This window comes from Sceloporus undulatus, chromosome 6, assembly GCF_019175285.1.
Source record: "Sceloporus undulatus isolate JIND9_A2432 ecotype Alabama chromosome 6, SceUnd_v1.1, whole genome shotgun sequence".
In the NCBI taxonomy this organism is placed as follows: domain Eukaryota; kingdom Metazoa; phylum Chordata; class Lepidosauria; order Squamata; family Phrynosomatidae; genus Sceloporus; species Sceloporus undulatus.
In genome coordinates this window covers 44,871,068-44,898,799 of record NC_056527.1, presented here as the reverse complement: position 1 = coordinate 44,898,799, position 27,732 = coordinate 44,871,068, and the positions used below count along the sequence as shown (strand labels likewise).

Below are 27,732 nucleotides of genomic sequence, written 5' to 3'. Positions count from 1 at the left end.
AGAAGCCCCGGCTGCTGGGTCCCTTTCCTCCTCTCCAGGGAAGGAGGGCTGGGTGTGGCGAGGAGGAGGCCTCGGGGATCATCCACTCGAGGCGGGGTCTTCCCAGCCTTTTCCCTTCAAAAAGGCGGCGGAGGGCCAACAACTAGGGTTGTGTTTTTGGGGGAGGGAGGGACGTTTTTGGGGTTGGGTTGTTACTATTATTATTATCATCATTACTATCATCATCATTTTTTATTGTTGGGTTAGAGGGCCTTTTCAGTGGCTTTGTTTCTTTTTTACAAGGGAAGACTTTGGCCTCAACGCCTGTTAGGATGGTAAGTCTTTAGGGAACGCGTTTCTTCGCAGGTAACGACGAGTAACTTCTCCATGGATATCGATGGATGGGGCGGAGGATGCTGAGGCAAACCTGCCTCCCTTGGGAAAGTGCACCCAAACGTCCTCCCTTTTTTCTTCTCCCCCCCGGACCCGTCCTCCATTTCAGCCTTATTTCTGTCCAGGAGGGATTCCAAAGGGTCCTCCATTTTGATCAGGGCGGTTTAGGGTTAGATCAGGGCTTTTGGAGCTGTTTTGTGTTTATTATTTTTGTGGTGAGGCGGGGAAGGGAGCCAAAAGTCTTAGCCCTATGGAAGTTAAATGGCTGGAGAGGGTCCTAAAGAGGGGAGTTTTAACAGGTCTGTATGTTTGGTACCACAGGAGAGAAGGACTATATACACACACACACTATATATATATGTGTGTGTGTGTGTAACATATATACACACAATCACTAAGAAGCATTGTGAGTGTGTGTATACACACAATCCTTAGTGTGTGTGTATATATACAGTATATAGACACACACACTTAGTGATGTGTATGTGTATATATATATATATATACACACACATACATACGTAGTGATGTGTGAGTACAGTATATATATATATATATAATATACACAATGCTTAATGATTGTATCTGTGTATATATTCATATACACTGTGTGTCTATATATATATATATATACATACTCATCACTAAGCATTGTGTATGTGTATATATATATATATATATATATATACACACACACACATATATATATACACACATACAGTCCCTAAGTACTGTGTGTGAGTGTGATATACACACGCACTGCTTAGCGATGGTTGTTTATACACAGCATTGTGTGTGTGTCTGTGTATCTCTATACAAACAGACATGGTTCTTAGTGATGCCCAAAATGGAGGACGTTGTTGGAACTCCTCCTGGACAGGAGGCTGAATTGTCTGCCTATGTGCTCTTAGCCGTTATTTTCCTTGAGAGTGTCCTGCATTTTGCGGCGCCTCATCCTCCTTGGGCGCCATCTTGGTCACTCTCTCTCAGCCAGGGCAAAACCCTTCTTCTCTTGAAGAAACGAGGCCGCCATAAGTCGGAAGGGACTTGAAGGCCCAGCAGAAGAGAGAGGCTGCATCCATACTGAAGAAATAACCCGCTTTGGCAGCGCTTTGACTCTGTTTGGCTCAAGGCTATGGAATTCTGGGAGTTGGAGTTTATTGTGGGGCCCAGAGTTCAACAAACTCCAACTCCCAGAGTTCCATAGCAGAGAGTGAGACAAAGAGTTAAAGCGCTGCCAAACCGGGTTATTTCTTCAGTATGGATGCAGCCAAAGAAGGAAGCGGGGCGGGAAAAGGCGGGAAGCTTCCCTCGCCATGCTTTGGAAGGGCTTCTTCTTCCCTTGACGGCAAAAGGAGGGCGAGGCACCGCAAAATGGAGGGGGGGAAATGGAGGAGGACACCAAACGAAAGTGAAAACCATTCCTAGAAAGATGTAAACCGCGTCCTCCGAAATAATGATGGTCCGTCTCTTAGCATTACTTCAGCGGTTTAAGAGCATGGGGATCCTGAGGTCTAGTCTAGAGGAATTTGGTTTGGGATCCCTTGGTTTCTTAACAAATGAAATAAGGGATAATACTTTCTTGAAGGAACCAGCTATGTTTTGCATCCGGTTTTGAGATACCTAACAGAAGCACTATGGAAATATTCCAGTTTGGTGCCGCTTTTAACTGCTGTGGAATTCTGGGAGTTCTTTGATGCGGCGCTTACAGCGGCTAAATGTCTCACAAAACGACCAATCCCAGGATTCCATAGTATTCAGTCGTGGCGCTTAAAGTGGCGTCAAACTGGGTTATTTCTGCAGTGCGGATGCAGCCAGGGTGACAAGTGCTAAAGTTCTTGCCCATGAGTTGGGTCTTATAAAGGGATGCTTGTGAACATTTTCAGATCTAATTGCCAAAAAAAGCATAACCAAAATTTACTTTAAAAAAATAATTTTAAAAAAACCTACATACAGTATTCCAGAATTCCCTATCCATGATCGCTGGCAGTTAAAGCGGTGTCAAACCGGATTATTTCCGCAGTGCAGATGCAGCCTTAAATTATGCTCAAAGTGAAGGACGTTTTAAAATTCCTCCTGGACAGAAGGTTGGAAAGGAGGGAGTATGTATGACGGAGTAGTAAATCCTCTCAGGGCCGTTGTGGCTGTTTATTTGTCTTGGGGGGGGGGGGGTGTCACCATTTTGTCCGACAGAGACGGTGAAGGAGACTTGAACCAACTCCCTGCTGAAGGGTGATGTCCTTGGAGGGCTTTCTCCTGCAGTTTCAGGGGAGACAAAATCAGCTTTTGGTTTCTCTTTCCCTTATTAGACTAGGAATGGCGCAGGGAGGACGTTTGTGGGAGAAGAGACGAGCTCGAAGGTCCTTATTAGAGGAGTCCCTTTTTCCTGTATCTACAGTTCTTGGAATTAGAGGCAGTGTGGCCTAGTGGTTTGAGAAAGAAAACCCCATTATAGGGCCACCATAAGTCAGAAACCACTTGAAGGCATGGTTCGATTCCCCATTTGAGCATAAACAACCTGATCTTATGCAAGTCATGCTCTCCTCAGCCTCAAACAAGGTGACCAGACGTCCTCCCTTTCCATGGCATTTCAATCTGGGAAGATTGCCAAAAGATCCTCTATTTTAAACACAACTAAGAAGCATGGATAGAGAGAGAGAGCTTGTAGCATCTTTGAGACTAACTGAAAGAAAGCAATTGGCAGCATGGGCTTTCTTAGAGCTTAGCTTGTGCTTGACCATCGTTAAAATTGCACCTCAAGCTTCATTTCCATACACAGAGGATTCATAATTTGAATTGACATCCTCACATACCAGTGGCATATGTATGTCTGTACCTGGCTTCCACTCCACCAAATGCAGCTGATTAAGTAGACGGAAGTCTAAAAAAGCTTGTGCTGCCAATTTCTTTCAGTTAATCTCTATTTTATTTTGTAAAGCCCTACATTTTCATTGAATGTCCTACATTTCACAGTGCCTTGTGTTCCTTTGTGGTTAGGACATCTGGTTACCCTGGCCTCAGGATGGCAATGGCAAACCTCCCTCTCAAGAAACTTGCCAAGAAAACTCCATGATAGGTTTGCCTTACAGTCTCCATAAGTCAAAAATAACTTTGAGGCACACAACAACAATAAACTTTGAAGTAAGTCCCGCTGTCTTCCCTGGGACTTACTTTAGGTAAATCCTATAGGGTTGAAGACCATTTCAAGTGAACAGGTCCAAAGTTGCAGGAATGCATTAGGCATATATAGTTTGTGTAGTACATTGTTGTTGTTTGTCTTCCAAGTCTTTCCAAATTACAGATCCTAAGGTGAATCTTTGTGTGTGTTGGTATGCCTTCAAGTCGTTTTGATTTGGGGAATATATGTGTTCTTTTTGTGCCTTCAAGTCATTTCAGACTTACGGCGACCCTAAGGCGAATAGGGTTTTCTTGGCAAGATTTGTTCAGAAGAAGCTTGCTATTGCCTTCCCCTGAGGATGAGAGTATATCACTTGGCCAAGATCACCCAATGGGTTTTATGGCTGAGTGCGAATCAAACCCTGGTCCCCAGAGTTGTAGTTCAACACTCAAAACACAGTGCTACATTGACTCTCAAGGTAAACCTATCATCAGGTTTTCTTGGCAAGTTTCTTCAGAAAGGAGTTTGCCATTGCCTTCTCATGAGGCTGAGAGAGTGTGACTTGCCCAGGGCCACCCAGTGGGTTTCATGGTGAGCAGGGATTCAAACTCTGGTCTCCAGAGTCATAGTCAACACTCAAACCACTACATCACACAGGCTCTCACAGTTTATAGATTGAAGTTTAATTAACACAGGTCCAAAACTCACTGCAGAAATAATCCAGTTTGAAACCGCTTTGACTGCCCTGCTAAGTGCTAGGGAATCCTGGGAGTTGTAGTTTATTGTAGCACCAGAGCTCTCTGACAGAGAAGGCTACATGTCTCGTAAAACTACTTCCCAGAATCCTCTGGCATTGAACCAGGGCAGTTAAAGCAGTCTTGGACTAGATTATTTCTGCAGTGTGTTTGGGAGTATAGGCCCAGTCCAGACGGGCCGAAAAGGACGCCCTCGTCACGTGCGAGGGGTGCCTCAGGGCGCCGCTTCTAGACGCCCCTTGCATGTGACGAGGGTGTGAAAATGGCAGTGCCCTGTACAGATGGGCGCTGCCATTATGACGTCACAAGTGCGCCATTGGCGCACTGCAACATAATGGCATTGCAAGAAGAACCTGCTTTTTGTGGATTCTTTTGGCTCTGCAGGGAAGCCCCATGGACCAAAACCAGGCACCGGCAGGCCACCCTTTTTGGGCAGTCTGTACCCTGCCTTTGTCACTCAGAAAGAAGCTTCTTTTAAAAAAGTTTGTTTATGCGTCTCCAGACCACCACCACCCTTACCCTTCTTCCTTGCCTTCTGTGAAGCTTTCAGAAGCATCAGTGTTAGGAAGATGTTGAAGGAGGTCTGGGGGAACGCAAGACGTTTAGGGATGGTTTGCAGCAATGTGTCTGTCACATACAGTGCAATAGCTATTTGCAGACACTGCTAGTCACTTCACAAAGAAGCCTCCACTCCTGGTGTGAGCTGTTTGATGCATTCACAGCATCCTGAAAAAGGAAGGTTACTTTCTTAGCCGACTTTAGAACCAGGGAAGTACAAGGTGACCAGATATCATAACAACAAAGAAGGACAAGGCATGGCAAAATGTAGGACATTAAAAAATAAAAGCTAAAACCTCTTCATATAAAAATAAATTCATTTCATCTGGTTTATTTACAGCTCTGTTACATATACTGTATTTTATGTACTCAGCCATATTTTTCTAATTAACATATCTTCATTAAAATGCCTTGTTGGCTTGCAGTGTACTTACAGAACTTAAGACAAATGCTTAAAATGTACTAGCAACAAAATTTTGACTGGATCTACATTTAAATTATTCCTTTCGTTTGTCCATTGTGTTGGACAGAAGGTTGAAATGTAGTATATGTCCTGGAAAAGGCCGAGTGGCCATCTCAAAGAGGTGGAGGTCATTTTCACCAATTAAAACTTTATAGAGGACTTTTCCCAATTAGAACTTTATTTTTACAAGCTGCAGGTAGATCTCTTCACTTCAGGGGTCAACAAAAAGCTAGTCAGTTTTTTTACAAGATTTCAGTTCCAAAAAGCAGAGGCTCAAAGTGCAATAGTAGCACCTTGGACAGTAGGAGTCCATCATTCCTTTTCTCCCTCAGGACCTGACAGCAACTGTAGTCCCAGTAGGACTGTATTGTGCATGAACCACACAGGAGCCGTGGTTTCTTCCAGTGCCCTCCACAACCACCTGGCTTCTGAGGGAGGCTTACCTATGTTTAGGATTTTTCAATTGGGTAATTACTGTACAGGCATATCTCAGTTAACAAAGCCTCTCACAAAGAAGTTCCTTTTTACAGTCTTCATGACCCCCAAGCCTCTGACTTCCTTCTTGTCTTCTTTGTAGCGGGAAGTTTTTTTTTAATTAGCAGCAGCAGTATGGGGAAAAGGAGGGCTGAAGAAACATACTTTTGGTGTCTGGTTGTAGCAGTTTGTCTGCAGTAAACAATAATAAAATGGAGCTGGAAAAGTATGAGTTTTTACTCTAGTCTGGCCAATCCTGCTGTATGTGCCTGTCTACATCATGCAAGATAAACAGCTGCTGCCTGCAGTATCCTGTGCCTAAGGATCCATAAAGATCATCATAAAAGGCAGTGGGAAGAGCATATAAGGTTGCTTTATCAACTATACCCATTGTATTTTAAAAAGCCTAGATCTGTATGTTTAACCACCAAAATGGAAACAGTAATAAAAGTGGAGGCGAATGAAAAAAGTCATCCCTGGATACATTTTGGAAGAAGCTTTCAAGTGGTTTCTAGAAGATTCCATATGTTTATTTATGAAAGGCTTATCTGACCTGATTGGTTCTTTTCTCATGTGCATGTTTTTAGTTTTGGATACTGTAAAAACTTAGCTGGATTGTGTTGAATTACTCTTCTTTTGTGGTGTTGGAACCTATGCTAATTCTTTTTGTTATTTCTGCCTCTGTTAAAGAGATAATGTGCAAGACATACTTGTTTAACTGAAGTATGAATGCTCCTGAAACTTGGCTTTAGAAATAATAGTGTTTTTAACATTACCAGAAGTTAGCAGCCTCTTAAGACTGGGTTGGTAACACAATAGCTAGGGAGATGGATGTTTGTGTGATGGGTTTTTATCCAGGCAGGTATTTAGTGAAATTTTTCAGGTTACGGAAGTCTGATGCCTGGCTAGGCTATGTACTGACTGTACATAGATCAGTCAGATCAGTCTGAAAACTACTGACGTGCTTTAATCTCTTAAATTGAATAATCTTAATATTTCAAAACTGTTCATAGCTGTTAATGTTAACAGATATGTATAATGTTACATAGAACAATAATATAAACACGATACATGTGGAGATGTGATTTTACTGGAACCTGCAAGATAAGTAAAGCTGGCCAATATAGGCTTTTATAATCATATTATAGGCAAACTAAAATGTAAAGGGCTTGAAAGCTATACACTTGATTTCTCTTTATATGCTGTCATCTGTGCCACATATTACTCTTACACTCATGATATATTCATATGTACTTCCTAGACTAAAGTGTGAAAATGCCTCCTAAATTAAAGGCAGACTCTTTATGAAACTATTTAACATTTCTTTGCAGTCTGCTGGAAATCAAGATGCTCAGAATACAAGCATTTCTCGGGAAGAAAACATTCAGTTGCCTGCAACAAGCCAAGGATATGTTCTTCCTGAAGGGAAAATCATGCCAAATACAATTTTCGTGGGAGGAATTGATATCAGGGTATGTGTATTGTTGTATGCCGTCAAATTATTTCCAGCTTATGGTGAACCATATCACCATGATTTCTTGGCAAGATTTGTTCAGAGATGGTTTGCCCTTGCCTTTCTCTGACTGAGTATGATTCGCCCAAGGCCACCCAGCAGATTTCCATGGCTGAGCGGAAGTAATCAAACCCTGGTCTCACAAAGTCACCGTCTAGCTCAAACTACTGTATCATGCTGGCTTTCTGTATATGTCTGTACCTATTTTATATTGTATTGAATTGAATTACAGTACGTTTATGTCCTGTTCCATCCTGAATACTCAGCAGTTTATTTAACAATGTAGCACTAGGTGGATTCTGGCTTGGTAGCCCAAGGTTCCATCTTAAACTAGCAATTAAACAAGTTTTTGTAAGATTTCTATATTCGTGCTGAGCAAGAATTCATCAACAAAAGGCTATATACACAAACTCGCCAATAAGGAGCAAGCACAGTTTCCAAATTCTTTGCATCTTATTCTGGTGTTCTAGCTGTTATATCAGCACACCATTTCAAGGTGGAACATTGCTCAGAATGTTTTGTACCTGTTTAACTTGAAATAGCTAGGAACATAGAATTTTTTTCTAAGCAGACTTTTTTCTTCAACATAGTTATTTCAACTAGGCCGTATGGTCACTTTCTGACTTTCTAAATCTCAAAACTGCAGCCTTATTAAAATAACTCTCCTCCCCTAAAAACCCTGGCTACTTTTTGGTTCAAAGCATGTTAAGACAAATCTGTCTAATAAATTATATCCACTAGAAATAAAAGTATTTTTTCTTGATTTAATTTTCTTCTTGCTGAGGGAGCTGATGCTAACTTAGGGCCTGTACAAACTGGCACTTGTGCCGGCCTGTGGGCAGAGTCAGGGCTCAGCGTCCTGACAACACTTGCCCTAACTCCACCCCCATGGTGCCATGATGGTGCGTGCTGCTGTAGACAGCATGTGCCATCATGATGCAATGCCATAGAGCCGTGCGCTGTGAGGCTATGGCGCTCCTTGGAGTGCGCAAAAAGCTGTTTTTGCGGCTCCTTTTTGTGCCCTTCAGAGACTGGATCAGGGCCGCGGCGTGAGGATGCTGCGGCCCCAATCCGGCCAGGAAAGGGGCGCCTCCCACCGCCCCTTGGGAGCAATTATACAGCCCCTAATTAACACCTTTCCCATTCTTTTGTTTTTCACTAGCTTTCTTAATTTCACCCAAAAATATTCAGACTGTCTTAATATAAGCTTGGATAAGTTCTATTTCTCTCACTTCATTCAGCAACAGTAATTGCGATGGGGTGATATAAACTGAGAGTTCATTGTTTTGCTAAGGGAGCTTTTAAAAAAATTGAAGCAGTATTTGTGAGAATGACAGTACTGTATTCACCTTTGTATGATACAATGTATCTCTAGATGGATGAGACGGAAATTCGGAACTTCTTTGGAAGATATGGCACGGTCAAAGAAGTGAAAATAATCACTGATAGAACTGGTGTGTCCAAAGGGTGAGTAGCGTATATAGGTTATTTTAGCTCCATTGGTGATATTGTAACCATTATGGTGACAGTCACTATACCATAACATATTAATGTAATGTGAGCCTTAACAGTGGGCTGTGAACCAAGAGTATGAGTTTGCTTCTTACTGCTAGATATGGTTTAGTATTGATCTGCTTTTTTTAATAATTAACTCCTTTATATGTTTCTGTGATGTTGTAATTTTATTAAATATGGGTTGAATCTCTTTTGAAAGCTGTATTGGCATCTTGCAGCTGAAAGGTGGGATATAAAGTTGCTGACAGAAATAAGTGATATGGGGAGCATTTTTTTTATTTTGTTAAACTATTGCTTGCATCCTTTTAAGAATGTAACGCTCATTTTCCACTTGGAATCTTCATCTCTTTAGCTTGTAATAATAATGTGCTAAGCATGTTATTTTTCTAGTGTATGGTGGGAAATATGAGGGCCTTCACACACTGTTGAGTGCAGTTCCCAGCAGCATATTTAATATTGTGGGGTGGTGTTGAATTGTAATCCAGCAACACCTGGAGAGCAAACAATTGTTCTACTAGTATATGAAGCTGCTTTTAGTGATGGTACTCATCTGTGGAATGTTTGGCATTACTATACTTAATTTTGTCTTGTTTTTGTAGGTATGGATTTGTATCATTTTTGGACAACGTAGATGTACAGAAAATAGTTGAAGTAAGTTCTTAATTCAGGCTCCTGTAGTATGCTTGCATGAATTTTTTATACAGATTTGGTACTTCTTTTGCCTGGGAACTGTAAGGAAATAGGTTTACAAATTAAACAGCATAAGATTAAAGTATGCTTGGACTCTGTTGGCAGTTTGTGGCTCAAGTTAACAGTTTAGAGTCTTGTCTGCCAAAGGGGTCTTAATCATTTTCATTTCAAAATAGTGGGGAAGAAATTAGTCACCCATCAGAACACATTCCAGTTCCCCTGAATTTTCAGCCTGTTGTAGTTCTTGAAAAATCATAGTTTTTGACTTCTCAACCAGCACAAAAATGACTGTATTATCAAACAACAGCAATAAAAATTTCAAACTACTATTCAGAAAGAATGATTTATTGATATATTTAGATTTCCCCTGATGGACTTGGGTAAAAATTTGTTGGAATAATCTTTGAAGAAACCTTTTTTTTTTTTTGGTTAATTATTAGACCAAGACACCTCAAAGCTATTTGCTCCAAATAAGTTTTTTTAAAAACAATAGAAAAGCATGCAGTCTACATTTAATGTATCAATAAATCATTATTATCAGCATTCAGCTTTGTCTTCCCATTTTCTTCACTGGCATTGCTCCTCCTTTCATGCTCATTATCAAATATATTTATTCATGAATTCATAATTTATTTATAAATATGTATAAATATTAATGCAGTGGTGTGACTGTTGGACTACAACTCTGGAGATCAGGGTTTGATTCCGTGCTCTGCCATGGAAACCCACTGGGTGAGTTTGAGCAATTTGCACACTCTTAGCCTCTGAAAATGCCATGAAAGATTTGCCTTAGGGTCACCAAGTCAGAAATGACTTGAAGTCACAAGTCATTTCTGAGCATCTTGATTTCCAGCAGACTGCAAAGAAATGTTAAATAGTTTCATAAAGAGTCTGCCTTTAATTTAGGAGGCATTTTCACACAACAGCAACATTTTTTTTCTAATTACGAGTATTGTCAAGGCAATAAAAGATATGCTGATATCTTGAAGAAATATAAGCAAAACCGAGACATTCTTTAAAAGTTGTTAAACCCCAAAAGAACTGGCATAATAGTTTTTACTGTCAGTTGAAAAAGGGATAGAGATAATCTTAACCTCCCTTGGGAATATGTTCCAGAGGGAGTTCTTCAGAAAATTTTTTTTCCTCATCTGCCCTCCCATCTAACCTGTCTAGTGGATGGATGAGTATAAATTGGTGAGACATAAGAGCATGTCCTTTCATTAAAAAAAAAAAGATATCGACAAGTTCAAACAAGATGAGGAGGGTTTTCAGATAGTTTTGGATTATATGTCAAAATCAGTACCTTGAACTGGAAACAAATTGTTTGCCACTATAGTAGGCTCAAAGCAGGTAAAATATCTAAAGGACAGCTTGGGTGCCACATTTAGTGTTTACTGGTCATATCCAGTCTGTCATTGCTCAGGACTTGTACAGAACCTTCTCACCATCATTTGAGAGGGTGGGGGATGGATGTTGCAGTTATAAGTGATGAGGCACAAAACCAACACTGAATAATTTCTGTTATAATCCTTGGTTGGAACCTATATGGGAACCATTCTAAATAGTAGGCTTAATCCAAAAAACTTGGAGTTGCACTGCCATCACCTGCTGCTAAGATCCTAGCTGGAAACCTGCATCAGGAGATACACATATCCCATGTAGTTACATCTCCTGATGGTAACTCCCCCAACCAGCGGTGTAAGCAGTACTCACTCCACAACACAACCATTTTGTGTTGTAGAAGACTGGGAGAGGGATCAGTAGGAAAGCATTTAGCTATTCTGCAGCTGACCGTGTGCCAGTGGGCATCTTCAGGAACCTCTGATGTCATTGGAAATCCCTGCAGATGAAGTCCTGGCACCAAGTCCATATACAGAAAAATAGCTGGACTCTTTCTGCTCTCTGACAGTTGATAACCTTTGTTCTCTGACTACACAAAAATAGCATTGTTAGGTTGCTGTGCTACTTATGAGGTGTTTGGGGGGGGTTTTGGTTGTTGCTTGGTCAGGATAGAATTCCAACCTCTACAGTGACCAAAAAGTCAGTTACAGTGGTATAAGTCTGATTAATGCCACTGTAATTCACTAATGGGATATTAGCAGGAGGATTGTAAACTGTCTAAGGTGTAAGGGCCTATCTTTAGAACATCGGTATATAACCTATTTCAAAGAAGGATCTGCAGAAATTGTCCAGCCCTCCTCTAGCAGCTATTAACCAAGCCAGAGTGGATGTGGGTATTGCTGGCAACTGGTTACATTCTCCATCTTGTCTACACACTCACTACGCAAGCATTTCATTTCCCTCAACTCAGAAATCTAAGGAAACTCTTCTTAGTGCCCAATGCATTTGTCAAAACTGGTCAAGTTGTTGTCTCGGTTACTTAATCAGAATCTACCAAAACCCCAAGTATGAGTGGATACAAATGATATTTGCTAGCAAAGTATCTTTCAGATCAATTATTTTGTATTAGATTGGAATCATCCTGAGTCTTCCTGCACTAGTGTCTATGCAAGTATTTCATTTCCCTGAGCTTAGAAAACTAAGTAAGCTCTGCTTAGTGTCCAAGTAGTGGGTGGTTATAATTAGTGGAGTCATCTTTCTGAATAATTTCCCCATTTCACAGATTGATCAATGATTCAGCAAAGTTGCAGGAGCTAAATCCTTTTAGGTAATTAACTTAATGACAACAGAGTTCTGCAACTTCCTTCCCTCTGGTCTATAGATCAGCTTCACCATGGGTGACAAAATCAGATCAAGAGTATGACCTGCCCCATTGACCCAGCTCCATGATTGATGTGGAAGTTATGAAAAATACTAGTAGCAGTTCCATGGTCAGGAATACTAATAGAGAAGGGAGTTCATGAGAGATGGGGTGGGAGTTTCTTAAAAATGAAATATTGGAAAAATACTGAAAGCGCAATTTCAAACAGTTCCAGTGAGGAGAAAAAAATGATAAGTGTCTAAAGAAACCAGGATGGATGTCTAAAGAACTTTCAGTTGGGCTAAGACTCAAAAAGGACTTGTACGGAAATGGGAAGGAGGGGGGGATCACCAAAGAAGAATTCAGAGAAACAGCCAGCTTGTCTAGGGAGAAAGTCAGAAAAGCTAAGGCACAAATGAGCTCAGACTTGCTAGAGAGGTTAAAAACAATAAAAAGGGCTTTTTCGCAAAAGCACAAACAAGGAAATGGTAGGGCCACTGCATGGAGAAGATAGCAAAATGCTAACAGGGAACAGACAATGCAGAATTACTCAACACCTTTGTCTCTGCCATCTCTGAAAAGGAGAAAAGTGTTCAATCTGGAGAAGATGGAGTAGATGATTCAGCAGAGAAAATGTAGCACAGACTAGCTGAAAAGATAATACAGGAATACTTAGCTAGTCTAAACAGATTCAAATCTCTAGGGCCAGGTGACCTACATCCAAGGGAACAGACAGAAGTAAGCTCAGAACCACTGTCAAAAATAATTGGGAATTTCTGAAGAACAGAAGAGATCCCAGGAGACTGGAGGGAGGGGGAGGGCATATGTCCCCATTTAAAAAAAAAAAGGGGGGGTACCCAAATAGTTACTATTCAGTCACCTTGACATCAATATCAGGAAAGATTCTAGAGTAGATCATTAAAAAGACATCTGCAAGCACTTAGAAAGAAATGCTGTGATTACTAAAATTCAGCATAGTTTCTCAAAAACAAATCATGCCAGACTGTTTTGATAGTCACAAGCTTGGTAGATGAAAGGAATGCTGTGTGGTATCATATCTTGATTTCAGCAAGGCTTTTGAAAAAACTAGTAAAATGTGGGCTAGAAAATGCACCTGTTAGATGGACTTGTAAATGGTTGACCAACCGAACCCAGAGGGTCCACAGTAGCTCCTTATTCTGCCTAGTCCTGGGCCCAGTGCTGTTCAACATCTTTATCAATGACTTGGATGAAGGAATAGAGGACATGCTTATCAAATTTGCAGATGACACTAAATTTAGAAGGGTTGCTAATACTCCAGAGAAAAGGATCAGAATTCAAAATGACAACAGATTAGAAAGCTGGGCCAAAACCAACAAAATGTATTTCAACAGTAAAAAATGTAGAATACTACATTTAGTCAGAAAAAATTAAATGCAGATATAGGATGGGTGACACATGGCTTGATGGCAGTACATGCAAAAAGGATCTAGGAGTCTTAATGAACCATAGGCTGAACAAGAGTTGGCAGTGTAATGTTGCAATTACGAAAGCCAATGCAGTTCTAGGCTGCATCAATAGGAATATAGTGCCTAGACTAAGGGAAGTAATATTACCACTCTATTCTGATTTGGTCAGTTACATGGAATATTGTGTCTAGTTCTGGCCTCCACAATTCAAGAAGGATGTGGACAAACTGGAGGATGTCTAGAGGAGGGCAGTCAGAATGGTGAAAGGTCTGGAAACCATGCCCTAAGAAGAGCTGGGTGTGTTTAGCTAGGATGTTAAGGGATTACTTTATAGCCATGTTAAAATATTTGAAGGTGTGTCATGTTGAGGATGGGGCAAGTCCAGCGCCTCGGACATCGATCAATGGATTCAAGCTACAGGAGAAGCAATTCCACCTAAACATTACGAAAAATTTCCTGACAGTAAGAGCTGTTTTAAAGTGGAACACGCTGCTGGTCATTGCAACTCTGCTTCCTTGTCTATTTCAAGCTGCACTTGATCTGGCAGGGATAGTTGCCATCCCCCATTTTCTCCCAACCAGGCTTTGGCTATCCATCTAAAACCAACATGCTCATTCAAGATGAAACCCTGAATTATGTAGCTCTTTCTAATCATCGACAGTTTAAAAAAAAAAAACATACAACAACTACTAAGAATATGGTCAAAATCTGCTCATTGTTTTCAGTCACCAGAAGAAGGCTGGCCATGGAAGAGAAGAAGCCCTTTTCTTCATTATGAGTTTAAATTGATGGACTACTCATTTCTTATATATTACAAGCACAACTAAACAAATTATAATATTAAAACAATTCAGTTAAAAGCAATTTAAGAAACAGATCAATTTAAAATTGTAGCACCCACTAATAAACTTCCCTTTTCTCAGGGCCGAGTTGTTTGCCAAAAGCCTACCTGGATAAAAAAAAAATCCCTGCTGATGGTAGGAATACAAAAGAATGGGCTTCTAGCCTCCCTTTGAAGGGAGTTACATGCCTATTCAAACCAAGGGTAGGGATGCTCTGATAGCAGAGGAACATAATATATGACAAAGACAAAATAAAAAGACAATGGAAACAGTACACAGAAGAAATGTACAGAGTTGATGGGAGGATAAATGACACATGGGAAGAAGAATTATATGAAGATGAACTCCAAATTTCGGAAAGTAAACTGAAAACTGCACTAGGAACAATTAAGAGAAATAGATCACCAGAAACAGAGCTACCGCAATTTACAAAAACAGAATTGATTAGTTGTAACTAAAATTTGTCAGCAAAAATTAAAAGCAAAGCAGTGGGCCACAGATTGGAAACAATATACCTTCCTGTCCTCCAAAAAGGTAACACAAAAAATTGTAGCAGTTACAGGACTGCTTCCAAAGCATACAATTGAAGAGTTCCAAAATGCATAGTTGCCTGTCCCCTTTGCTGATTGGAAACCATTCTGTTTCTCCATATTCTATCATACAGTAACAGTGGCCTCTTGTCCTGAGTACAAGTTATGCTTTAGAATAATCAAATGTTGTGGCACACCCTGTTTTTAAAGAGCAGTTCATAATTTTTTATGATCTACATAATTAAAAGCTTTGCTATGATCTATAAAGTACAGGTTGGTTTTCTTCTGAAATTCTTTGGAGTGTTCCATTACACAATGGACTTTATCACACAGGGAAAATTGGAAGATTAAACTGGTCACAATGCAGGATCATCCAGGGCATTAGGGACAATTTCACAATTGCTTTTCAGATGATTCTGTGCACAAACTGGTCAGAATCCAAACAGAAAGTGAGGTGAATCAGGGAAATAAGCATTTTCACAAAAGTACCGTTTTTTCATTTCCAGCTCATTCATTAATGCGCTTTCTTCACATAATTGCAGCAGTCTGAAAACTATTTCCCTGATTCTCCCTGTTCCCAGATTTACCATGGTTCCTTGTTGTGCAAAGGAGCAGGAGACAGCCTTGTTCTTAAAGGGATACACACACACCCCTCTTTCCCTCGCACGGCTGGTCTCCTGCAGCCTCTGAGTCTTAAGTCTGAGGGAACAGCTGGTGGGAGATGGCAGAGAGAGGACATTTTGGAATTCCTCCTGTACAGGAGGGTGAAGTGGGGGATGTGCCCTGGAAAAGGAGGGCATTTGGGAGTTTCAGCCTCGCTGAAATCAGGCAGGTTTATAGACCAGCCCCCTCCTTTTGTGTGTGTGTGTGTGTGGTTTTATGGGATTTTGCAAAGGGAAACTTCAACCTTCCTTCCTCTGAAACAGCTTTTGGGGCAAAGATTTTCCTCCCCGGTTTCTCTTTCCTCTCTGGAGCATGTGTGTGAATGCACTTGTGGAAATGACAGTTTGGATATGCGCAAAAAAAAGTTATTTTCAAGCTAGCAACGGGATTTGTCCTCCTCCATCTGAAACCCAAATTCACTTTCTACCCACTTTCTTGCCTAAGTAATGTGCTTTTAACCCATTGTTGTGCTCTGTGTGTGATAATCATTAGCAAATTTGCTTGCTTTTCTGGGATGCCAACACTTTAACCTTAGGTCCCCGCATGGAAAAGTGCAATGTGTTTTTGCAGTATTACTCTTTGTGCCCCTTCTTCTTCTGAACTCAGCTAGGACATCTGGCATTTCTCACTCCATATGTGGTAGAAGTCTGTTGTAAAATTTTAGTTTCACTTTGCTTGCATGGGAGATTAATGCAGTGATTCAGTGGTTACTGTAATCCCTACTGTCACCTCTCTTGGGGCTTGAAATATGGACTGTTTCCAACCTGTGGGCCATTTTTTGTTTGCCATATTTGCTGACAGATTTTAGTAAGAATTTAAATGAATTCTGTTTCTGTTGCTTGAAACAGCTCTATGGTTATTCCATCTGTTACAGATGATTTATTTCTCCAAAGTTCAGTTTCCACTTCACTTTCAAATGATGCTTCCCTTGAATGAATCTCATCCTTTCATCTCATTTTATTGTTTCCATCATAATTTTATTTATACTTGGTCATTTAATGTGTTCCCCTGCTGGTTGTAGAGCATCCTCACTCTTGTTTTAAATTTCCCTTTGATTTCTCAGATTTTGATCTATATTTTTCATTGTCATCTGTTATTTCTCTGCATTGATTATTACAATAGTTTCCTTTGTTCCTTCATATGAGTCACTGAACAGTTGTGTTCAGGGTTCTGGCCCTATTTCTGTCCATTTTACTTTTGCTGTTCATCTGTCCTTAACTTGGAAGAGTTTCATAAGTTATCTAGTGGAGCTTTTCTTTCTGTTTGGCTGCAGCTTTTACTCAACTACAAGTTAACATTGTGATGCGGCAGCTAAAATGTCCAATGTGTTTTTAGGCTGCATCAATAGAAGTATACTGTCTAGAATCACTCTATTCCGCTTTGGTTAGGCCTCACCTGGAATACTGTGTCCAGTTCTGGGCACCACAGTTCAAAAAAGGTGTTGACAAGTTGGAGCATGTCCAGAGGAGGGTCATCAAAATGGTGACGGATCTGGAAACCATTCCTTATGAGGAGAGACTTAAGGAGCTAGGTATGTTTAGCCTGGAGAAGATACAGTCAAAAGGTGATACGATAGCCCCGTTTAAGTATTTGAAGGGGTGTCACATTGAAAATGGAACAAGCTTGTTTTCTGCTGCTCCAGAGACTAGAACCCAGAACAGCGGATGCAAGCTACAGGAAAAGAGACTCTACCTAAACATTAGGATGAACTTTCTGACTGTAAGAGCTGTTTGAAAGTGGAACACACTTCCTCAGAAATTTCCTTTGTAGGAGGCTGTCAGGGATGTTGCAACAAAACATGAGTTCCTGCATGGCAGGGGGTTGGACTGGATGGCCCTTGTGCTCTCTTCCAAATCTGTAATTCTATGATTCTATGGAATTCTTCCTAGCCTGTGACTTTTGGACCAATTATTAAAATCAAGGTTTTGGGATGGGGGGGGGGGGGAGAATGCTAATTAGAATGACATTAGATGCTAATAGAAATGGATAATGCAGGCAGTTTCAAAAGCAGTTGCAAATGCTTTGGCTTCATATATGTGCACTACAGCTTGATTTGTGTATTTGTGTTAAATCCATGTGTATATTTTAAGAAAAAAAATTAGCAGTTCAGAACATGTAACAAATGTTATAAATGTGACTTTTTTTTCCAGTCACAAATCAACTTCCATGGGAAGAAACTGAAACTAGGACCTGCAATAAGGAAACACCCAAACTTATGTGAGTGCTGTTTCACGTGATTGCCTGTATGAGGAGAGGGAATTATGTGGCTGGGGGGGGGGGGCAGGTGGGCCCCAGGCTCTGTTTTGAGGCCTTTTGCTTTCCCTAGTGTCCTCCTTTTAAAAAGATACCTTAATAGGCCAGTTTGTTGCAACAAAGCATGGTGGCGGCCTTCTCTCTGTTGTTTTCCTTCGCTGTTTTCTCTTCTCAAGCCCAGCAACTCTCTTTCTGTAAGCATTCATGGAAAGGAGAGAAGAGATAGCGAAAAACAGTAATGTCCTCAGCAAGGGGACATTTCCTGCTTATCACCAGAAAGGAGGAATGGGTGCGTCTTTTCAGAATGGCTTGCTTGCTCCCAGAAATCTTGGGAACAAAGACCATGGGATGAGGGAGTAGTTACCCTTCTCAAGGCATTTTGAAAAGAGTTCGCAGCTCTCTGTCCTTCTGTGGCTATGAGGAGTAGGGAGATCTGTGAGCTGCTGTTGGTGTTACAGTCACTATTATCAATGGTAGCAGGGTTTTCTTGCCTTTTTTTGATGGGAAAGTGAGTATGGCCCACTGTGGGTCAGGGAAAGGTATAATTGCCCCTCAACCTCCAGTACTCAGGCCTATATGAAAGGAAACTTTTGAAACAGCGGATTTAATATTCTTGTTGTAGTTTAAATAACAGTAATAAGCATACTATACAAAACCTACTTTGTACCAGCCTATATAATTCCTGATAAATACAAAATGTTAAAGATACAACCCTCAACATACTAAGGTGTAATCTTCACTGGAATTTTGCTGCTCAGAAAACACAAATGGCATTACAGGGCAAGTCTTGCGAATAGTGTAGTGTAGCTCAGGTACATATACATTAGTACTAGTTCCAATTTCTGTGGAACTGGCACAGGGCTAGGCAATTGCAGCCCTCTCAACACTTTTGGACTGCACTTCCTATTGCCTTCATGTCATCATACCCAGCTATGTGGCATGTTGGGAGTTGCAGTCTAGCAATATTTGGAGGACTATAGTTCCCCACCCTGACAAAGAATTTTTTTTGATGCTACAGCAGCAGGTGTTTAAAGATAAAATGTGGTATTTGGGCAGTGTATGTATGAGAGCATTCTAAATATTTTTCTTATCTTCTAAGGTGCCTATCATGTGCCACCCAGACCTGTGCTTATTAATTCACCCCCACCTCAGTTCCACAGTGTTTGGAGTAACCAAGAAACGTACATGCAGCCTCCAGCCATGATGAGTCCTGTCACACAGTATATTCAGGTAGAAGGTTTTTTTGGAGTGGTTTATTCTAATTAACACTTCGTGTGGTTAATTTTGAATTTTTTTTGTATGGATGATTAAATACAATTGCATAATTTAATTTTGAATTTTGAGTCAAATTCACCCCTTAATTGGAGCTCTGTAGTCTTTTATTTATTTTGTTACTCCGTCTTCAGCATGAATGGGCAAATGTTGTTCCATCAAGTGAGACTATTGAATGTGAGTAAAAACTATTACAGTGGGCCCGCCTCCCCTTACGCAGGGATCCGTTCCGGATCCCTCCACATAAGGGGAAATCCATGTGTGCTCGAGCCCCATTGGAAGTAATTACTTCTTCTGGTGTGCACAAGGGGCTTTTCCAGCACGGCTTTCAGTACTGTATATGCTGAAAGTTGTGTATGCCGTGCCTGCGTAAAATGCAGGTGCACTGTATTTACTGATACCAGGTTTCTTTGAATATATAGTGCGCTTGCATTATACGCGGCTTTGAGTTAATGTGGTCAAGCCGTGCAGGAGCGCAAGAGGCAGCACACACACCCATGGCACGCATGCACTGCCGTGTGCACAAGCCCCATTCAAGTGAATGGGGCTCAAGCATAGGTGGACTTCACCTTCCCCGAGGTGGGGGGTCCAGAATGGATCCCCTACATAAGACGAGGGTCCACTGTGTTCCATTTCTAGTATCTAAACTCATTAGTCTAAACTTAGTTTAGATCTGTTTGGATGTATACATTAATGAGCGAGCACAAGTCTTTGATTCATGCTGTTGTACTCTTCATGTGTAAGAGAAGACGGTCTACAGGAATTTGGTTTGATATCCTGGTTTCTTAATGAATTAAATAAGAATAATTTTTTTAAGAAACAAACTACTGTATGTTTTGCTTTGATTTTAATCCAGCTAACAGGCTGTATCTGCACTTCAGAAATACTCAGTTTGATGCCACCTTAACTGTCATGACTCAATGCTGTGGAATTCTGGGATTTGTAGTTTGTTGTAGCACTGGAGCTCCCTGACAGAGAAGGCTAAATGTCTCATAAAAGTACAATTCCCAGGATTCCATAGTATTCAGCCATGGCAGTTAAAGTGATATCAAACTGGATTATTTTTGCAGTGCAGATACAGCCAGAGTGACATATGTTTGCTAGTTAAATCTAGCTTTTTCCCATGAGTTGAGTCTTGTAAAGGGTTGCTTGTGAAAATTTTCAGAACCATTTTCCAAAATCTTTAAGATCTAACATTTGTTACCTGTTCTATTGATGGAAAAAATATATCCAACTGTAATGTTATATTTAAATTTACAGACATATCCTTATGGTTCACCAGCTTTATTAATTCATCATCAAGTTCCTATAGGATACCAGCCAACTTATAATTATCAGGTTTGTATGAATATTCATAAGTTTTAGAAACTTGGTGTGGCTTACATCAGGTGCAAACTGAATCCAAAATGTAGCTACATGTTTATGAGAATAGCCCATAAGAAGTCATAATCATTATATGGCTTTCTAAAGGTACAGTATATTCAAGAAACACAAGGCTTTAAAATATATTTTAATGTACAGTCGGCCCTTCTTATACACGGATTTTTTTATACACGGATTTAAGCATACACGGTTTGAAAATGTTCCAAAAAAGTATAAATTTACCTTGATGTTCCATTTTTTATTAGGGACACCATTTTGCTATGTCATTATACTTAATGGGACTTGAGCATACACGGATTTTGTTATACACGGGGGATCTTGGAACCAAACCCCAGCGTATAACAAGGACCCACTGTATCTTTAAACTAGAACAAAGGCCTTGTCTTTTATCTTGTTTAGAGCAAGGGTCCAGGGACCAATTTTGTTTCCTTGTGATGCACTGGAAGCCAAATGGACTGCTATTTTTTAAAAAAAAAAAAACCCTGAAAAACTGGTACTGGGTAGAAGTCCACTTGTGGTTTAGAAGAAAGGATTATTGAGTGTTTTGTTTGATTGATATTAAACAGTACAAGGAGGCTTGCAACGGATTTAGAATGTGAATCCACTGTCCTAGAGGTTACCAAGAGAGGCAATTCATCCTTCTTTTGCCAGAAAAGGGATGGTATAAGGGAGTTTGGAGGGAGTCTGGGACTGCAAAAAAAAGCTTCTCTTTGCCCACCTCTGGTACAGACATTATTTGTATTGCTGTTTCCATCTTGACATAGTTTTTATCCCAACTCAAAGCACATGTCCTTCTTTGAGTTAACAGCCAGTTTTGAAAGAAGTTCTTATTGAAGCTCTCATCTTGATGATTTTTTTAAAAAAAAATGCATTTGGGAGCTTATGTAATTTTAAATTAGTTAAACCTTTAATGTAAACTAACACAACATTTTTAACTTAGTTATTTTTGAATAGTAGTAAGAGAATTCAACAAAAGTTTATTAGAGGAAGTCAGGGAAATGGAAAATAAAAATTTGATGGCAATCCCGAATGTGGATATTTTAAAACTTAAATATGAAGTTAGTTGCATATTGATTGCTTCCTATCCCCCTCACCAAAGAAATGACTTTCAGAATGTTCTACCATATATATATATATATATATATATATATAGTGTTTATTCTCTGTCTTTTCATGTTTCTTTAAAGCTGTTACACTTTTGTTTTTATATATGCATCCCTGTATATGGTAGTATGTAGAATTAAAATACGCAGTGCCAAAAACCGCTGGACATTGATGTTGTCTTCATTTTCTTTTTAAAAAAGGTTCCACCACAGTGGCCTCCTGGAGAGCCAAGAAACTACATTGTTCCTCCGGTAAGGGGGTTGCCCTTTTTTATTTAAGTATAAGTTCAAACAGCTAGATTGCCTAAGAAAAAGTTCTCATGTTAAAATAACACTGACAATGATTAAAAATAGAAGAGCTCTTCACAATAAAAATGGACACTGGAAAGCATTTCTCTTTGGTCTTCTGGACTAACAGCTTAAAGATAATTTGTGCATTAGCTCATGTAAAAATTAGTTTTTAAACTACTACAAATTTCTACTGCATAATGTCTTCAAGATGTTGTATGGAGATATCAAAATCTGGAATCAATTAGCAAATTAAATAGCATTGAAAAGCAACTGAAATTAATTTAATACTAATTAACCAGAAGTCATATTTCTGAAAATATAAAGCAAATGATAACAGCCTAGGAAAACTACTGGTTTTTGCTTGGTATCTCAATGGAAATAAAGAGAGCGATAATCTCAAGAGGAGATTCTGTTACAGGACTTTTTGTGATTTTGCCATGATTTTGAATAATAACCATATCTAATTTTAACTTAGTTGAGCATTTTGAGGATACACTTGAAAAAGGACTTCTGAAGATGTCCGCTTCCTTTTCTTGCGTCTTTTTAAGCTACTGGATAAGTTTTTCTTCTTCATGGATTCTGTGACTCACACACGGGGTGTTCTGTGTCTGTGCAGTAGATCCTCTGAACCTTCTAGACAAGAATTTTTAATTCTTTGGCAGTAGGGCCAACTGTACTTGGCAATATCCATCATGTTCCTACTCATTTCGTTCAGTTCATCAAAGGAACCCTTCTCTAGCTACTTTCGCTTTTGTCTTATGGACTGATTATTACAGTTTGAGTCAGCTTTACATTACTGCTTTGATGTTTTCTCTATGCCCCTTGAATTTTGAAGAGTTTTTTACTATTCTCTTGCTTGTCCCCTTGATCTGTTCAGTCTCTATTTGGTTTTACTCATTCTGGATGCTGGATTTCAATGTTAGCTTGCATGTAATAATTCTGTTTCTATTAGCTTTCTTTTCATTATATCCAGTTATATTGAATATTTAAACTTTATAACTTTCACAGGCTTACACTGCAGTGAATTATGGTGGTGAAATAGATACAGGAACTGACCAAGCAGAGTGTTCTATGACTGACACTTCCCAATCTTGTGCAAACAGTCCACAAAAGGTATATGTGATTTCTTTTGTGATCCCTTTATATATACAGTCAGCCCTCTGTATTCATGAATTCAAGAATCCATGGTTTGAAAATATTACAATACACACACACACACAGTAGCCCCTCTGTTTTTGTGGGGGATCCGTTCCAGTATTTGAATGGCAGCGCGTGTGCCCCATTTTGTCCCTCTCTGTTTGCCGCCTGCAGATGGGCGAGAGACATGGATTTGAAGTCCGTGAAAATGGAGGGGGGACTGTATATATAAATTTCAAAAGGCATACCTTTATTTTGCCATTTTATATAAGGGACACCATTTTACTGTGCCATTGTATTTAATGGGACATGAGTGTCCATGGATTTTGTTATCCCTTGGGGAGGGATGCTAGAACTAAATGCCAGCAGATGCCAAGGGCCCACTGTACTAAATTAGATAAGATGTCAGATAAATGACCATAGAAAAAGAGGAAGATCAGAGTATGTATGGGAAGATATATTGCTTCTCTTGTATGGTTGGGTCATCACAGTTAGTAGTGAATCAAAATAGCTAATTTAGCAACAAGCTACTGACTTTGTTGCTTAATTCTGTATTTTTTCCATGTTTGCTAACATTTCTTCACTATGCTCTTTGTTGGCAGAAGTGACAGCATGGCAGTGATATTGTGACTTTGGCCAAAATTACTTGAACATGAATTATATTTCTGGAGTTGGGAGGCAGTGTTATATAGGTGAAACATAGAATTGCTTCTCTGTGAATCATGATTTATTGCTGGGAAATTTTGATTCGGTCATGAGTTTGTTTTAACTCAGTTCTCCATTTGAGGTTCTGGATCCTTAAGTATCAAATGTCTGAACAAACATTAAATGGAGTTTTAGTCCCAAAGGGTTAGGAAATGTTTACTTCACATACTTCTCTTGGAAACGTAGGAGAACTTCAACATGAAGTCTCATATTGGGGACGGCAGAGTTGTACAGACAGCCTCTATTTCCTTGCCGGATTGGGGCCGCAGCAGCTGCACACCATGGCCCCAATCTAGTCTTTCCAAAAAGTGGTTCCTTTTTGCACTGTGGAAAGGGTGCCCTAGCCACTGCTGCGGTGCCTTTTCGCCACTTCTTCAGCGCAGCACATATAAGTGCTGTGCTGAAGATCTGGCCTGATGCCGCCTGCTGTCTGGTCAGGTGGGCCGTGTCTGGGTGGCCAGCATGCAGATGCCATGCCCCCACACCATCCCCAGGCCAGCTCTTTATGCCAGTCTGTTGAGGCCCTACATATACTTGTGTTTGCAGAAGGTCACATGAGATGTTACTGCATGTAATTTCTGCACATGTAGTATACTGAGCTAAGGATTTAATCTGTGGTTTCTAGAGGACATTCACTTTGTTAACATTAAGGTTTAGTTGTGCAGTGAACTGCTTCTGCTTTTGTTCTCTTCAAATCGATGCATCTTGAGTAAGGCCTTTTTGGTAATGTAAGCCACTCCCCCCCCTTATTTTAATCTTGTTTGACCATCAAGATAAAATTGTTTTAATAAATACATACATATTTATATATTTATGTATAAAGATTTCTTTATATTAATATTGATAAAGTGACTGTGCCAATACTTAGGAAGATTCAGAAATTCCAATAATATGTGCAAGCTTGTTTCTTAGAAATAAAATTGTTTTTCAAGCATCATGAAATTCAGGTATTTTGGGGGGAAATGACTTTTTGTTTTGGACAAGGAGTTGTAACTTCCCTCTTGAGTTGCTGCTATGGTGTCTTAAAAATGACTATTAGAAAAGTTGCCAAGCACTAAATATGTAACCTTGTGATCTGGAGATAAGGAACCATTTTAGCAGAGGTTTTAGTGCATACAAGTTCATGCTCAATCTTGGGTACATGCCATGTGCAATATTGACAATAAACTAATAAAACTTTATTTTAGAAATCTGTGGACCGAAGCATACAGACAGTAGTATCATGTCTGTATAATCCAGACAGTCGATTGAGGAACAATATTGTAACTCAAGAGGACTACCTTAAGGTATGAATAAGAGACTGCAAGCTTGTAAGAGCTCTTAAGTTGGTGCAGCAGTTCTTAATCAGTAAATATTACTGAATTTTATTAGTAGGAACCACCAAATTTGCTGACACTGGCACAGTGGCACTTAAAAACGTAGAAATAACAAGATATTCCGATTGCAGACTTGACTGACAGTGACAGCTGCAAACAAGCAGTCTTGTCCTTTATAGCCTTATCTAATTTGGCATTCAAATGTTGCAACTGTTCCGATGATGGATATCTGGCAGTAGTATCTTGCATCACAAGGAGGCCACAGTAGGGAATGCACCAGTGAATTCCAAATCCACTGTCCATGTTTTACATACTATGTGAAGAGGAGCTTGTTTCCTCTGTTTATAGATGCATGCGTTCAGGGTAATGTGTAATTTTCCCTTGTGGCACAGTACCAATAAGACAGAGGATGTGCATGCGTTTCTGCTTTTACCACATGGAAAACTACCTTAAATTGGAATTGTTCTCTGAAGAAGTAGTGTGAATCACTTACTTTAACTTCTCTTTTTTTTCCTGCCCTCTTTTGTAGGAGAAGAGAGCACATCATTTTAGAAGAAGCAGAGCTATTCTTAAAACAGTTTGATTTAATGAGACTGACTTGAGAAGACCTGAAGTGCTTTTATTCATCATATATTGTCTTTATCTGTAGTTAAGATAGATGGCAAACACTGGACAATTATGGAGCCTGTTTGGCAAATGTTCCTTGAAGTTACCGTTTGTTTGAAATTTCTGTCTTGCCTGTTTCTAGACATGTTTGAATTCTGTGTTACTCTGAAATGTTTGTATGTTTTATCTGTCTAAATGTTTAAGTGTTCAAATTTCTAACCAGAAAATATTCAGTTAATAGTTGTTCTGATAATTTATGTTTAAAGTTCTATTTTATTGCATGTTGGCACTTAAAAGTTTTCTAACATTTTAATATGTATCTTCTCTATTTACTCCCAGCTCACATTTAAAATAGAAGGGATTTTTATTTTTTTTGCTAAAGATATTTTTAAAACTGTACTTCAATCAGGTGAATAGATATACATCCAGTTGCATCTCAGTCTCATAAATACATACATACTCGGTACAGTATTGCCATAAAAATCTAATCAGTGAAAACTTCATTCACTAGCTGCATCTGCTGCTTAGTCTGTGAGTTTGATAAACTGATAGTTAAAAGTGTACTCAAGGATGTAACTAATAGTATTAATTGTATTTGGTGAGCTGCACTTTTTTATATTCTGAGCACACTTGGCTAATACCCATATCTTAAAATTGTGGAAAGAACAAGTACTTTTCTGTGATCTTAAGCTTTTTAAAACTGGTCACCAACTTTAAATCAAAGAATTTGGAAAACAGTTTAATTATGTAGACTTTAGTTTTCTATCAGTAGAATTCCACAAATAAACTCTTTTAAAATTGATTTCTTTTGTTATTTAATATAAGTTACAATATATCTGCACAGTCAGGCATAACTGCAGTGTGTCAGAATAAAGGTTGATTTAAACAATTGTCATTATCTCAGTTAGTGAGTCTAAAACAGCAGAATGATTAGAACTGTTAGAATTTAGAGAAGTTCAGGCAATTCTGTCTCCAACGTAAGCTATATGCAGTTAGTCTATTTATAAAGTGAAGGTGCTGTTCAGACTGCTCTTTGACTGAGCTAATGAGCCACAAATGGGCACCTAGCAAGCCAGATTGTCCAGTTCCCACCCACATACCAGTCACCACTGCCACCTCTTGGGCACTGTGATGAGTGATGGGTACATTAAAGTGAGCTAGCTTTTCCTTTCTTCTACCTAGGGAAAGTGTATCCTGTGTGCATAAACAGGCAAAGTAGTAGTGAAACATTAAAAAGGTATGGAAATGAAGTTTTATTATAACTAAGAGTACATCAGGTTAGTAAGGCAACATACATACATTTCTTCTTCGTGGTCTCTGCGAATCACACAAATGTGTTATATCTGCACCTGTGCAGTAAAGCTCGGAAACTTCTGGAATCACTGGACAAACTTTTGATTGCAACTTTTTGGTGGTAGCTCCCCTGCCCCTATAACCCCCCCTAGCATCCCACTCGCCTCAGTTCCTTTCATCCGCCACGCTAGCAGCTAGAGGGCACTTGGCTCTGGAATCGCTTGTGTGCTTCCTGACCCTTGTGGTTTTGCTTTCATTGATCTTACCAGTTTGATCCTTGGCTTGTTTCTTGACTACCCTTTGCTAAATCCTCTGGACATTGTCACTGATTTCTGGTTTGGCCTATGGCTTGTTTGTCCTATGGCTTGTTCTGTCCAATTTGACCATGAAGAAAGCTGCTTTTTTTAAACAGTGCAACAAGTGTGGGGCCAAAATGCCCACCTCGGACCGTCATGACTCCTCATTTTGTGTTTGGAGGAATCTCATAACCCAAGTCATGTCCGTCCTGTAAGTCCATGACTACTCAGGCCCTCAAAAACAGAGATTTGACGTTAAAGGCAGCCCTCTGGGACCAGGCCTTGGAGGGCTCTCCTAAGGCCCATTCTTCTTCCTCCGGCAAGACGTTAAAGTCTAAAACAACTGAAAAACCTAAGGAGCGGTCTTCAAATGATTCAAAGATGGCTGATAAGCCAAAGGAAAGGTCCTCCAAAGACTCCAAAAAGAATGACAGC

The 27,732-nt window shown here is 39.7% G+C and overlaps 1 protein-coding gene across 4 annotated transcripts; it reads left to right on the top strand.

Annotated features, from left to right (window-relative positions):
* DAZL (deleted in azoospermia like) lies at window positions 1-26,510 on the top strand. Of its 4 annotated transcripts, none has more exons than XM_042471531.1 (11): window positions 1-314; window positions 7,072-7,212; window positions 8,629-8,720; window positions 9,368-9,419; window positions 17,793-17,859; window positions 18,995-19,125; window positions 20,428-20,505; window positions 21,855-21,905; window positions 22,953-23,057; window positions 24,974-25,072; window positions 25,632-26,510. In XM_042471531.1, the coding sequence occupies exons 1-11, from the start codon at window positions 312-314 to the stop codon at window positions 25,683-25,685; spliced, it is 873 nt and encodes a 290-aa protein (XP_042327465.1). In that variant the 5' UTR covers window positions 1-311; the 3' UTR covers window positions 25,686-26,510. The 4 variants fall into 4 exon arrangements, with proteins under 4 accessions (XP_042327465.1, XP_042327468.1, XP_042327464.1 ...); XM_042471534.1 differs by lacking the exon at window positions 1-314 and adding an exon at window positions 553-671; XM_042471530.1 differs by lacking the exon at window positions 1-314 and adding an exon at window positions 1,707-1,834.
* Window positions 26,511-27,732: the final 1,222 nt, after the last annotated feature.

Excerpts from the sequence above, each read along its gene's own strand:
- DAZL (XM_042471530.1), top strand. Across the intron at positions 7,213-8,628 it reads TGGGAGGAATTGATATCAGG|ATGGATGAGACGGAAATTCG; the intron begins GTATGTGTATTG and ends ATGTATCTCTAG. Across the intron at positions 20,506-21,854 it reads AGCCAACTTATAATTATCAG|GTTCCACCACAGTGGCCTCC; the intron begins GTTTGTATGAAT and ends TTTTTAAAAAAG.